This window comes from Ranitomeya imitator, chromosome 3, assembly GCF_032444005.1.
Source record: "Ranitomeya imitator isolate aRanImi1 chromosome 3, aRanImi1.pri, whole genome shotgun sequence".
Taxonomy (NCBI): Eukaryota; Metazoa; Chordata; class Amphibia; order Anura; family Dendrobatidae; genus Ranitomeya; species Ranitomeya imitator.
Genome location: NC_091284.1, coordinates 466,908,572 through 466,922,115, shown reverse-complemented (window position 1 = coordinate 466,922,115; position 13,544 = coordinate 466,908,572). Strand labels below are relative to the sequence as shown.

Here is a 13,544-nt window from a genome sequence, read left to right as displayed (position 1 = left end):
TTCTTCCTCTTTCTTTATGGATTATGATCTTAGGGAAGTCTTTAACTTCAGCCCTAATAGTCAATTTTAAATCCATGGTGAAATTCGGGGATTGCTCACAAATAGTCTTCTAGATACATTCTGAGCAGAGTTTCTACTGCCATGAGAGGAGTAACGTTTCCCCGCAAAGTGAACATTATTTACTTTTAAGCTTTGTGCTACATATCTTACACCTTTCCTAGTAAAAAAAAAAAAAGAAAAAAGAAAAAAAGTACCCAATTACCATGGTGAACTTTCATGATCACTCACCACTCAGTCGTTAAGTATGAGTATCGGATTTTGAGGCTGGATCAAATTACACGACTGTTCTCCCCTTGAGTCAGTGATCTATGATCCACTCTGCTCCTCTGGCTGGCCTTACTGTCATTTCCTCTGTCACTTGTACGACTGCCACTGCTGCACTTACTACGGCACTGCCATTGTGGCTGCTACTCCACAACCACAGGGAAATGTAGAGCAGGAGCAAACTCTTTGATGTTCAAAGCCCACTTTCCAATGAGGGACCGGACAACAGCATCTCTACTCATGTGGATGCCTCCTCCAGACCCTGCGGAAGTGAGGTTACCACTTTCGGGTCAGAAGTCACTAGCGCGCAGGTACTACGCACGGAAAGTCTATGCTGCTCAATTCAGCATGGACCTGCGGCGGCGCTTCCAAGACTTGACATCAGCACTACAAGCAAGGAGCTGTTTTTCCTGGTAACCGGGCCTAGATAAGTGTTCTTCCGTTTCTTTCCACAACGGATTCTTGAGATATAGATTCCCTCAGGGACAGGAAACCAACCGATACCGGGGAGATGCTCTGCCCTTTTACAAAGAAGGTTCAAGTCCTTGATGAGCAGATCCCCTCTTTCGTGTGGAGCAGACATGGGGGAAAAAAAAGAATAGTTCCATGACTATATTAGAACAGATGTGTATACAGCAAAGAGTACCTTAAAACATAACCTTTAATTAAATCAAATATAAACCCCAATTAGGTATTTGATCAGTTAAAAGCAGACAATACATATACACGGTTTCAGATACGACGTAACCAGTGCAAATAAAAAAATGGAGGGAGCTCTTGTCCTGTGTATGACTGAGGTGTACATAATATATATATATAATTTTTTTTTTGCATAGTGCCACTGCATGGCCACTTATGTATCTTGCTACCAGTCTTATACTTGCCCCAAACTATTGGGCACTTTACATGTTACATCTGCGTGAAACCATGTAGGTTAAATGTATTGTCCACCTTTACCTAATCTAATACCCAATTGGGGTTTTATTTGGTTTAATTAAAAGGTTATGTTTTAAGATCATCTTTGCTGTATATACATTAACCCCTTCCTGACCTGTGACGCCACGTAGGAGTCATGAAAGTCCGTGCCAATCCGACCTGTGACGCCTATGTGGCGTCATGGCAGGATCGTGTTCCTGCAGATCGGGTGAAAGAGTTAACTAAAATTTCACCAGACCTGCAGGGATAGGAGGAGTAGTACTTCAGCCCGGGGGGGGGGGGGGGGGGATTGCCCCCACGTGGCTACGATCGCTCTGATTGGCTGTTGAAAGTGCCAATCAGAGCAATTTGTAATATTTCCCTTATGAAACTTGGTGAAATATTACAATCCAGCCATGGCCGATGCTGCAATATCATCGGCCATGGCTGGAGACCGTGATCTGCCCCTGCTTGACAGCGGCGATCTGCCGCCGCTGTCAGTCTTTCCTCCCGTCCGTCCTCCGCTGCCCTCCTATTCCCTCCACCTGCCTCCGGCCTCCCCTCCGCCCCCACATACTTACCGAGTCCCGGTGTCCCTCCTGGTGTCAGCCTGTCTTCAGCGATGGGCGCCGCCATCTCCTAAAATGGCGGGCGCATGTGCAGTGCACCCGCCGAATCTGCCGTCCGGCAGATTCATTCCAGGCACATTTTGATCATTGTGATAGAACCTATCACAGTGATCAAAATAAAAAAAAATTTGTAAATAAAGCCCTCCCCCCTTATCTCCCCCATAGGTAGAGAAATTAATGAAATAAAGAAAATATTTTTATATTTGTTTTACCGTTAGGGTTAGAATTAGGGTTGCAATTAGGGTTAGAATTAGGCTTAGGGTTGCAATTAGGGTTAGAATTAGGCTATGTGCACAAGGTGCAGGGATTGGCCGCTGCGGATTCGTGGCAGTTTTCCATCACGTTTACAGTACCATGTAAACCTATGGAAAACCAAATTCGCTGTGCCCATGGTGCGGAAAATACAGTGCAGAAACGCTGCATTGTATGTTCGACAGCATGTCAATTCTTTGTGCGAATTCCGCAGCGTTTTACACCTGTTCCTCAATAGGAATCCGCAGGTGAAATACGCACAAAAAACACTGGAAATCCGCTGTAAATCTGCAAGTAAAACGCAGTGCGTTTTACCTGCTAAATTTTTCAAAAACGGTGTGGAAAAATCCACACACGAATTCGCAGGGTTAGGGTTGTGATTACGGTTATGGTTAGAGTTGGGATTAGGGTTAGGGGTGTGTTGGGGTTCGTGCTGGAGTTAGAATTGGGGGATTTCCACTGTTTAGGCACAGCAGAGGGTCTCCAATCGCGACATGGCGCCACCATTGATTCCAGCCAATCTTGCATTCAAAAAGTCAAATGGTGCTCCCTCCCTTCCGAGCCTCTACGTGCGCCCAAATAGTGGTTTACCCAAACATATGGAGCATAAGCGTACTCAGGAAAAATTGCACAACAACTTTGGGGGTCTAATGTCTTCTGTTACCCTTGGAAAAATAAAAAAAATGGGGGCTAAAAAATTATTTTTGTGGGATAAAAAATGATTTTTTATTTTCACGGCTCTGCGTTATAAAATTCTGTGAAGCACTTGGGGCTTCAAAGTGCTCACCACACATCTAGGTAAGTTCCTTGAGGGGTCTAGTTTCCAAAATGGGGTCACTTGTAGTGGGTTTCTACTGTTTAGGTATATGGGTTTCTACTGTTTAGGTATATCAGGGGCTCTGCAAACGCAACGTGACACCTGCAGACCATTCCATCAAAGTCTGCATTTCAAAAGGTCACTACTTCCCTTCCGAGCCCCGACGTGTGCCCAAACAGTGGTTTACCCCCACATATGGGATATCAGCGTACTCAGGACAAACTGGAAAACAACTTTTCGGTCCAATTATTCCTGTTACCCTTGTGAAAATAAAAAATTGCGGGCTAAAAAAAAAATCATTTGAGGAAAAAAAATGATTTTTTATTTTCACGGCTCTGCGTTATAAACTTCTGATAAGCACTTGGGGGTTCAAAGTGCTCACTTAACATCTAGTTAAGTTCCTTGGGGGCTCTAGTTTCCAAAATGGGGTCAATTGTGGGGGGTTTCTACTGTTTAGGCACATCAGGGGCTCTGCAAACATAACATGACGCCAGCAGACCATTCCATCAAAGTCTACATTCCAAAACATCACTACTTCCCTTCCGAGCTCTGACATGCGTCCAAACGGTTGTTTACTCCCACATATGGGGTATCAGCATACTCAGGACAAAATGGTCAACTTTTGGGGTCCAATTTCTGTTACCCTTGTGAAAATAAAAAATTGCGGGCTAAAAAATAATTTTTGAGGGAAGAAAAATGATATTTTATTTTCATGGCTCTGTGTTATAAACTTCTGTGAAGCACTTGGGGGTTCAAAGTGCTCACTATGCATCTAAATAAGCTCCTTGGGTGGTCTAGTTTCCAAAATGGGGTCACTTGTGGGGGAACTCCAATGTTTAGGCACACAGGGGCTCTCCAAACGCGACATGGTGTCCGCTAACGATTGGAGCTAATTTTTCATTCAAAAAGTCAAATGGCGCTCCTTCCCTTCCGAGCCTTGCTGTGTGCCCAAACAGTGGTTTACCCCCACATGTGAGGCATCGGTGTACTCAGGAGAAACTGCCCAACAAACTTTAATATCCATTTTATCCTGTTAGGCTACGTTCACACTAGCGTTGCGCCGCCCTGCGTCGGCGATGCAACGCGCGACGCACGAAAAAACGCGCACAAACGCACGCAAAAACGCGCGCGTTTTGCGACGCGTGCGTCGTTTTTTTGACGAGAATCGGACGCACAGAAAATGCAACTTGTTGCATTTTCTTGCGTCCGACGCTAGCGTCGTAAACGACGCAAGTGTCAAAAAACGCCACCCAAAAAACGCACGCGTCCCCTATGTTAAACATAGGGGCGCGTCGCCGGCGCAACAGCGACGCACATTGGCGGAACGCCAATGTGAACGTAGCCTTACCCATGTGAAAACAAAAAAAAAAATTGAGGCTAAAAGAATTTTGTGAAAAAAAAAAGTACTTTTTTATTTTTACGGATCAATTTGTGAAGCACCTGGGGGTTGAAAGTGCTTACTATGCATCTAAATAAGCTCCTTGGGGTGGGGGTCTAGTTTCGAAAATGGGTTCACTTGTTGGGGAGCTCCAATGTTTAGGCACACGGGGGCTCTCCAAACTCGACATGGTGTCCGCTATAGATTGGAGCCAATTTTTCATTCAAAAAGTCAAATGGCGCTCCTTTCGTTCCGAGCCCTGTCATGCGCCCAAACATGTGGGGTATCGGCGTACTCAGAACAAATTGTACAATAACTTTTGGTGTCCAGTTTCTCCTTTAACCCTTGGGGAAAAAAAAAAAAAATGTTGCTAAAAGTTCATTTTTGTGACTAAAGTTAAATGTTCATTTTTTCCTTCCATATTGCTTCTGCTGCTGTGAAACCACCTGAAGGGTTAATAAACTTCTAAACTTCTTGAATGTAGTTTTGAGCACCTTGAAGGGTGCAGTTTTTAGAATAGTGTCACTTTTGGGTATTTTCAGCCATATAGACCCCCCAAACTGACTTCAAATGTGAGGTGGTCCATAAAAAAAAAGGTTTTGTAAATTTTGTTGTAAAAATGAGAAATCGCTGGCCAAATTTTAACCCTTATAACTCCCTAGCAAAAAAAAAATTTTTTTCCACAATTGTGCTGATGTAAAGTAGACATGTGGGAAATGTTATTTATTAACTATTTTGTGTCACATAACTCTCTGGTTTAACAGAATAAAATCTCAAAATTTGAAAATTTTTTAACATTTTTGACAAATTATGGTTTTTTTCACAAATAAAATAAACAAAAATTATCAACCTAAATTTACTACTAACATGAAGCTCAATATGTCACGAAAAAAAAACAAAAAATGATCTCAATCGCTAGTATCCGTTGAAGCGTTCTTGAGTTATTACCTCAAAGGGACATTGGTCAGAATTGCAAAAAATGGCCAGGTCATGGAGGGGTTAAATTACCAATAGAATTTTGGGTGACTTTTTACCTTTTGTATGCCCTTGCTGTTATTATATTCGAACAGATACCTAATCATCCTCTAAATAGACTAAAAAAAACTAATTAATCGTGAATCCTACTGGCTTTTTTTAATTGCCCAACCTGGCACCTGAGGTGTTAAAAGGAACCTAGCAGGTGGTACATGTTGCCCCAGCTGTGGGCAGAATGTATCAACCCCTGGCTGTACGATCACGCTGTGGCGTTCCAGAGATAAACATACTTTTAATATCTGCCGGGGACCGAGCCGTGACATGGTCATATAAGCGGGTTCCCGGCAGCTTCTCCCCACCCGATGACAGTGACTGACAAGTCTCTCTCAGTACACATTTACAAGTGAACACACACTGTTACAGAATACATAAACGACAGCCTTGTATTTTAAAATACCTTACCTCTGTAACCTGAGTCAGTCCCTCTTTGATGAGATCTTGCCTCTCTGAAGGCAATAGGGTCTGCTTTAGACTGGGGTTCTGCAGGGCTTTTAGAAGAAGGCTGCATGCTTGTGCCTATGGTTAAAAGGTATCGGTTTAAGGTCGGACGTTTACCCCAAACAAAATGAAAAAGCAGTGACTTATTATTAGGCATTGAATGAGAACACAAGATTGCCCTATTTGCATAGAGAGAACACACTAGCAGCGCGGATACCGCTGCAGAACACACAGGAAGCCATCTATGGAAATTTTAGGGGAAGGAATGTAGTGCGGCTGCAGCTTATACAAAGTCTCAGGAATAACTTCCACCTGTGGTCTACAAATTACACCTACCGCAAACAGCACAGCCAGCTTGTGTAAGATGGATTTATCCATTTATACATCAAAAATGGACAGAAGTTTAGCCTAGTAAGAAATATGTAAATCACATACATGTGATCACATGACCGCCCAACCACATGGGAAATACATGGGAGCCAGGTACGGACTGGGGCTGAAATTCAGCCCTGGCATTTGAAATCACACAGGCCCATGCTGTCCCCATCCCCAAGCACCAGATGTAATATATTACGAATATTCCCCTGGATGGTGGAAAGTAAGATTTACTACAAGACCAATATACTAATGATACCCGTGACCTGCTGGGGTAAGTGATGGGGTCAGCGACTTTGTGCTCCTTCACAATTCTTAGCAGTATGGGTGTCTTGAGAACACTAATTCTGTTAACAATGTAGGAGACAAGGCAGCCCACAACCAGACAGGCTCTTCTGGCATTTGCCAGAATTGCCAAATGGCCAGTCCGGCCCTGATGTGAGCCATGACAGGGTGACAATTGCAGACCGTGACAACAGACTTTCATTTCATATAGTAAACCTGCACAATTATTGTTGTGTGCAGCAGCTTCTCTCTGCACCTCGGGGTCAGACCAGGAGAAAGAAGCTCTATGAATCTACCAACAGAATACTAAGTATCAGCTGCTAAATTACAACACCTACCAATATTATGCTTCGATGCCTCATATTTCTATTTGTGTGCATATCCAAATTACCATTTACTTCAAAGCGCGTTAAGACAGTATACACGTTATTGCCAATATTTACCGTAATTTAAAAAGGGTATTCCCATCTCCAAGATCCTACCCCAAGATGCAGTAGGTGTGATAATAATATTAGCAAATACCTCCAATTAGAAATGTAGTTTAGTTTTTTCTGATTCTCTACGTCTCTTTCCTCATGTGCAGGCATTGCAGGACCTTAGGTATCCATGGTTATGGTTGCTAACAACTAGCTGTCAGTTCATCAGTGGTCGTAGCCATGGATACTCAAGGTCATGCACATGAGGAAAGAGACATAGAGAATAAAGAAAAAACTATTCATCATTTATAATTGGAGATATTCACTAATTTTATTTTTATTACACCTACTACATTTGGAATAGGATCTTGGAGATGGGAATACCCCTTTAAGGCTAACCTGCAGCCATTGATGTAATTAGTCATTTCCATAACATCCCTAAGACAACACTGATCCTGTCAGCCATCGAAACCGGAATTGTTATTATGGGTCACAGCACAGCAGCTTTGCTCCTGTAACTTCTAACACTAAAACCTCAGCAGAGTAATAACTAAGAGTTATCACAAATGAAACTGGAAATTTTGCATAATTCCTCTTATGTGTCACTATAAAACAGGGTCGGAAATCTTCACTTTGCAGTCTCGTTGTAAAAACCTGTGCAGAAAACACTGTTAGGCCACTAAAGTGTCCTACATGACAGGGCATATTGTAAATTTAAAAGAAAAATTGGTCTCCAAAAATATGCTTACCTGCTGATGCTGCCGGGCGCCATCTTTAACGGACTTCATTATGATGCCCAAGAGTGGCTTGCAAATAAACTAACAGGAAAAACAGATACATCATGAAGAAAAACAAACAAACAAGTTTTCCAGTATTAATAGCAAACAACTGAAAATATGTTTAAGGACCACCCTCTATACACCAGGGTAGTGAGCTGATCACCATGAATGGTTCCAACTCTGGAGGACCAGGCAGAAGATGGCCAAGACAGATTGACATGGCAAGATAAGCATGATAAATGCAGCACAGCCCATCAAAGACTACAGGAATGATCATTATCTTATAATTCTAATATAGTACATGTACTGTATAAGACTGACAAGAAATCATAATATACTGCAATTCTACCCGGAATCTGCAAGTACTCACAGGAAAGCGACTGAACAGATCTACAAACATTGCAGAGGTCAGAGGGCTATTTCTCTTGGTCATGAACCCCTGCAAAGCTTCTTTATAGAGGGAGGTGACTCTTTCAAGATCCAGGTAGCCCAGACAGACAGCCTGGGGAAGAGAAGAGCAATGAGAATATTAGAGTATGTGAGGCAATGCCCGGGAGTGCTTCAGTCACAATTCATTAGGCTGAGAAGGCCGAGCTTTTATGGTGAATAAACATCCTTCTTATTAAGGCAGACTAGAATACTGCAGTGTCATTGATGAGCCCCTGAAATACTCCCCTATTCCACACATTCATTAATAAGGCATTATTAAAGGTTTAAAGAGATGCCATCCTCTAAACAAAGAAAATATGCACCCTTCACAACAAAATAAATAGACAGTGAAATAAAGGGGGACACTATACCTAGCGGCAAGGTTACCCAAACCTGCGGTGAAGCTGCATACAACCTAGTATACAATCTTTCACATGGTTTAGCTGAAAAGACAGCTTATAGCAAACAAATGCCTGCAGCAGGTTACTCCTCCTACTGTTCCCCCGAGTGCAGAACACAATAAATTGGCAAGTCATTCCCTCCTTATTAAAGGGGTTTGACTTCAGCTTTCCATCAAAGTTAGAAGCGATCATCAGGAGAGATACCCCCTCTACTCTTCAGGATTTCTACAGGACTGACTGGTTTAGAATCATGTAAAAAAAAAAAAAATTGATAGCATCTATATTCGTTGCGAAGTTTGCTCATTCATTTCTAGGTTTAGTGCTCCTTTTACATTTTATCTCACATCCCAGTGAACATTTAACTAAATTACAGGCTGTCGACTTGATATTTACTACACCTTTAGTAAACTGGCACACTACTTTCCCAAGATGCCCAGCTTAGGGGGCTAAGGCACTGGTGCAGCTTCCTTTGGTCAATATCAACAGCTCTATCAAGTTACCAAACACACTTTTTAGATATCTGCAACTGAGGCATGCTTTAAAGACCCAGTTCCCAGATATTGGAAAGTCTCTCATATCCCAATACCCCCTGATAGGTATTCCAAGGAGCCAGGAACCCAAGGCAAGTTATCTCCTTTTTATACACCCAATTACTAAGCAGTAGATGATCCACATCGCCATTGTTGGCAGAGGCCAAATGGAGGACAGCAATACTCTCCCTATCAGAGGAAGGCAGGAGAAAGGTCTTGACCTCCCCACAATGTTTCACCAGAAACTAATAACAAGATAGTCCAAATGTATATAGTTCATCAGTGCTACCTGCCACCTAGCAGGTTATATTAAATGGGAAGATCTACCACTGCAGATTGCCATAGGTGTGAGGAAAAGGACGCAGATTTTATACACCTGATGTGGTATCACCCTCCTATTGCAGACTGTTGGAAAGCGGTCACAGCTATCCTCATCGCCATCATACCCTCTGCCCTAAGGTGTATGTATTACTCTATATTACTCTGCCCTAAGGTGTATGTATTACTCTATATTACTCTGCCCTAAGGTGTATGTATTACTCTATATTACTCTGCCCTAAGGTGTATGTATTACTCTATATTACTCTGCCCTAAGGTGTATGTATTACTCTATATTACTCTGCCCTAAGGTGTGTACATTAGGAATAACAGATGAGGAGACCCGGCCTCACTAACACCACACTCTTCTCAGGAAAACTTAACTTTTAGCTTGCAAGGCTACAGCCATGAGATGGATGACTACAAGACCCCACAGATTTCACACTGGGTCAATATGGTAAACACTGCAGCTTCCTATGAGAGGGTGGTATAGAAAAATAGACACTGTCCTAAAACTGTGATAACGTATAGAAGCCTTGGTTGTATTTCCCTTAGTGCCCAGGCGATGAGGAGTATACTCTCGTGATAAAGGATGTGATATTTGGTGCCTGACATGTGTGTCTTATGGTTTTGGTTAAGATTTTAGACCCATGGTATGTTAAGGACAAGGTTAACTTCGTCACACAGTATTAATGAGCAATATGAAATATTGTTTGTTCCTTTGTTCTATGATGTAACCTTATTTTACTGTATAATCTTCAATAAAACAAGTTATAAAAAGGTAAACTGGTGCAGTGACTCTTGCCATTGATTACACCCAGTTTTGAGCGAGGACACTAGTACCTGAGCACATGGCTCTGTCTTCTTGCCCTTCTTCTTTTCCACCTCTGGTTGCTCGGTACTGGCCCCTTTCAATACCTTGAACAGGTACAGTGATGCGCTGTTAAGGAAGCAAATGATCCATTAAAATTGAATCTAATGTACTGCCTACTATACAATCACAAGCCACACTCCGTCGTTCCATCATCCAGAACATTCAATAGGTAGCACACTCCATTCCATCACTATCAATCTGTCTGCCGGCAGCAGCAACAGAGTCCAGGCAAATTGTGTTCTCATCTTACCTGAAACAATACAAGGCTACGGAAGAGTCGCTTTGTTTACTGGCCCTTTGCAGCAATCGCTCCATCATATCATGCAAGTCATCCTTGAGCTCGGATACATCTTTGCAGTACCGCTTGTTCTTGCACAAACCGTTCCTGTGTAAGTAGAGAAGACAGGTAAATGATCACATTGTAATAGAGCACATCTTACTTTGTGCAGACGGGGAGAGAGTAACCTATAATACTCCAAAATTTGTAAAACTATAACCCCCAGCATGCCTTGACACCTGCAGACCAACTAGTTTCAGAAGGTGCCTCTGTTGGAGGAACAATAATTTTATTACACCGTAAATCTACAGCAAACTGGGCAACGCACATCCAGAGCTTCATGGGTCCATGCTTTACCCTACATCAATGCGTCATTTGCCTCCACTGTGCATCAGTATACACAGAGAATGCCAATCCTCAGCCATTCCATAGCCATTCCAAGCTGAAACAAAACAGGACTTTTGGTTGCTTACCGTAAAACAGGGATTTTTGTGTTACTCACCGTAAAATCCTTTTCTCCGAGTCGTTCATTGGGGGACACAGGACTGTGGGTGTATGCTACTGCCGCCAGGAGGCTGACACTAAGTAGGTATAAAAAAAAAAAAGTTAGCTCCTCCTCCATAGTATACACCTTGACACTGGCCCTGACAGCTCCAGTTTGGTGCACAAGCAGTAGGAGATAGAGAAAACAAAACAGCATTAGAGCAAAGACAACATGTCTAGAATAATACTATAGTCTGAACAACTCCATAGACAAATAAAATGAATAGGGAGGGAGCTGTGTCCCCCAATGAACGACTCGGAGAAAAGGATTTTACGGTGAGTAACACAAAAATCCCTGTTTCTCCATCGTCTCATTGGGGGACACAGGACTGTGGGATGTCCCAAAGCAGTCCCAGGGTGGGAAGAAGACTCACTGGAAGAAAACCCCTAGGCACTTACCGCCTATAGGTGTGATACCGCAGCCTGAAGAATTTTCCTTCCCAAACTTGCATCAGCAGAGGCCTGAGTGTGGATATTATAATGTTTAGAGAAAGTGTGCAGGCTGGACCAAGTGGCCGCTTTGCAAACCTGCTCTGCTGAAGCTTGGTGCCGAAGCGCCCAGGAAGCCCCTACCGCCCGAGTAGAGTGTGCCCTGATCCCAGCCGGGATGGCTGCACCCTTGATACGGTAGGCCTACTGAATAGTGGTTCTTATCCATCTGGCTAAGGTCGATCTAGAGGCTGCGAGTCCCTTTTTATGACCCGCAGGAAGAACGAACAGAACATCCGTCTTTCGAAAAGAAGCGGTCCGAGAAACGTATCTTCTCAGAGCTCTCACCAAATCTAGAGTATGGAGAGCTTTTTCCACCCGGTGTGTAGGCGCAGGACAAAAAGAAGGCAAGACAATGTCCTCATTAATGTGGAATGAGGAGACTACTTTTGTCAAAAAGGAAGGTGCTGGTCTCAGCACCACCTTATCCTGATGAAATAGTAGAAACGGCGCCTGACAGGACAAGGCCGCTAACTCCGATACCCGCCTAATGGATGTTATAGCTACCAGAAACAAAACCTTCCAAGAAAGGTACCTTAAAGGAACGTCTTGGAGGGGCTCAAATGGAGGTTCCTGAAGAACACTCAAGACCAAATTAAGGTCCCAAGCTTCTATCGGAGCTTTGTAAGGAGGGACTATATGAGAGACTCCCTGCAAAAAAGTTTTTACTTGCAGATTGGTAGCGATCCTGCGCTGGAAAAGAACAGATAAGGCGGATATTTGCCTCCTAAGGGTACTTGGAGCGAGACCTGAGTCTAGACCAGATTGGAGAAAAGCTAGGACATTAGGAATGGAAAACCGAAGAGGAGGAAGACCCTTCTTCCTGCACCATGAGAGAAAGACTTTCCAGGTGTGGTGGTAAATGCGTGCTGAAGCTGTCTTTCGAGCATTAACCATAGTTGAGGCTACTTCTGAGAAAAACCGGCCTGGGTCAGAATCCAAGATTCAACGGCCAAGCCGTCAAACGCAGGGCCTCTAAGTTCTGGTGGAATATCGGCCCCTGCGACAGAAGATCTGGCTGCATTGGTAGCTGCCAAGGAACCCCGACGATCAGCTGATCTAGGTCTGCGTACCATGACCTCCGAGGCCAATCTGGGGCGACTAGAATTGTCGGAACTCCCTCTAACTTGATCTTCCTGACGACCTTTGGAAGCAGCGCCAGAGGGGGAAACAGATATGGAAGATGAAATTGGTTCCAAGATAGGACTAGTGCGTCTACGGCAATTGCTCCTGGATCTCGAAACCGTGCAACGAACCTGGGTACTTTGGTATTCGACCCGGTGGCCATTAGATCCACGTCCGGGATTCCCCAACCGTAGACATATCTGCCGAAAAACATCGGGGTGAAGAGACCATTCCCCGGGCGCAAGCCCCTGTCGGCTCAGAAAGTCCGCTGCCCAGTTCTCCTTGCCCGGGATGTAAACTGCCGAGATCAAAGAGTGATTGTTCTCGGCCCAGCGGAGGACTTGTCCTACCTCGCGCATGGCTGATCTGCTGCGAGTGCCCCCCTGATGATTTACGTAGGCCACGGCCGTGGCATTGTCCGATTGGATCCGCACCGGGCGACCCGCCAGAAGATGGTGAAAGTGCTGCAAAGCCAGCCAAATTGCCCTTATTTCCAACAGATTGATTGGAAGGGTTGATTCCCTTGGGGACCAACGACCCTGAGCCGTGTGCTGGAGAAACACTGCTCCCCAACCGAGAAGGCTGGCGTCTGTAGTGACTACCAGCCAATGAACTGGAGGAAAGGCTTTCCCCTGAAGTAGGGAGGAACTCCTCATCCACCATATCAGGGATTGCCTGACCCCAGGAGCCAGACGACACCTGAGGTTGAGAGACAAAGGACTCCTGTCCCAGGCTGACAGAAGTGCCTGTTGGAGTGGACGAAGATGGAATTGGGCGAATGGAACTGCTTCTATAGCTGCTACCATCCTGCCCAAGACCTTCATGCAGAACCGGATTGAATGGAAACTTGGCTGCCGAAGAATTTTTACCTCCTGCCGGAGACAAAGCACCTTGTCCTGGGGTAAAATAGTTAGC

General features: G+C 44.1%; 1 protein-coding gene across 1 annotated transcript in view; it reads right to left on the bottom strand.

Annotated features, from left to right (window-relative positions):
- MYBBP1A (MYB binding protein 1a) overlaps positions 1–13,544 on the bottom strand; it is a 108,761-nt gene that overhangs the window by 19,491 nt on the left and 75,726 nt on the right. The window contains exons 20-24 of the mRNA XM_069757458.1: positions 10,446–10,580; positions 10,165–10,261; positions 8,014–8,145; positions 7,614–7,682; positions 5,753–5,866 (exon numbers count right to left, since the gene is read on the bottom strand). Coding sequence (XP_069613559.1) covers positions 5,753–5,866; positions 7,614–7,682; positions 8,014–8,145; positions 10,165–10,261; positions 10,446–10,580 — 547 coding nt within the window. The remainder of the gene's footprint in view (positions 1–5,752; positions 5,867–7,613; positions 7,683–8,013; positions 8,146–10,164; positions 10,262–10,445; positions 10,581–13,544) is intronic.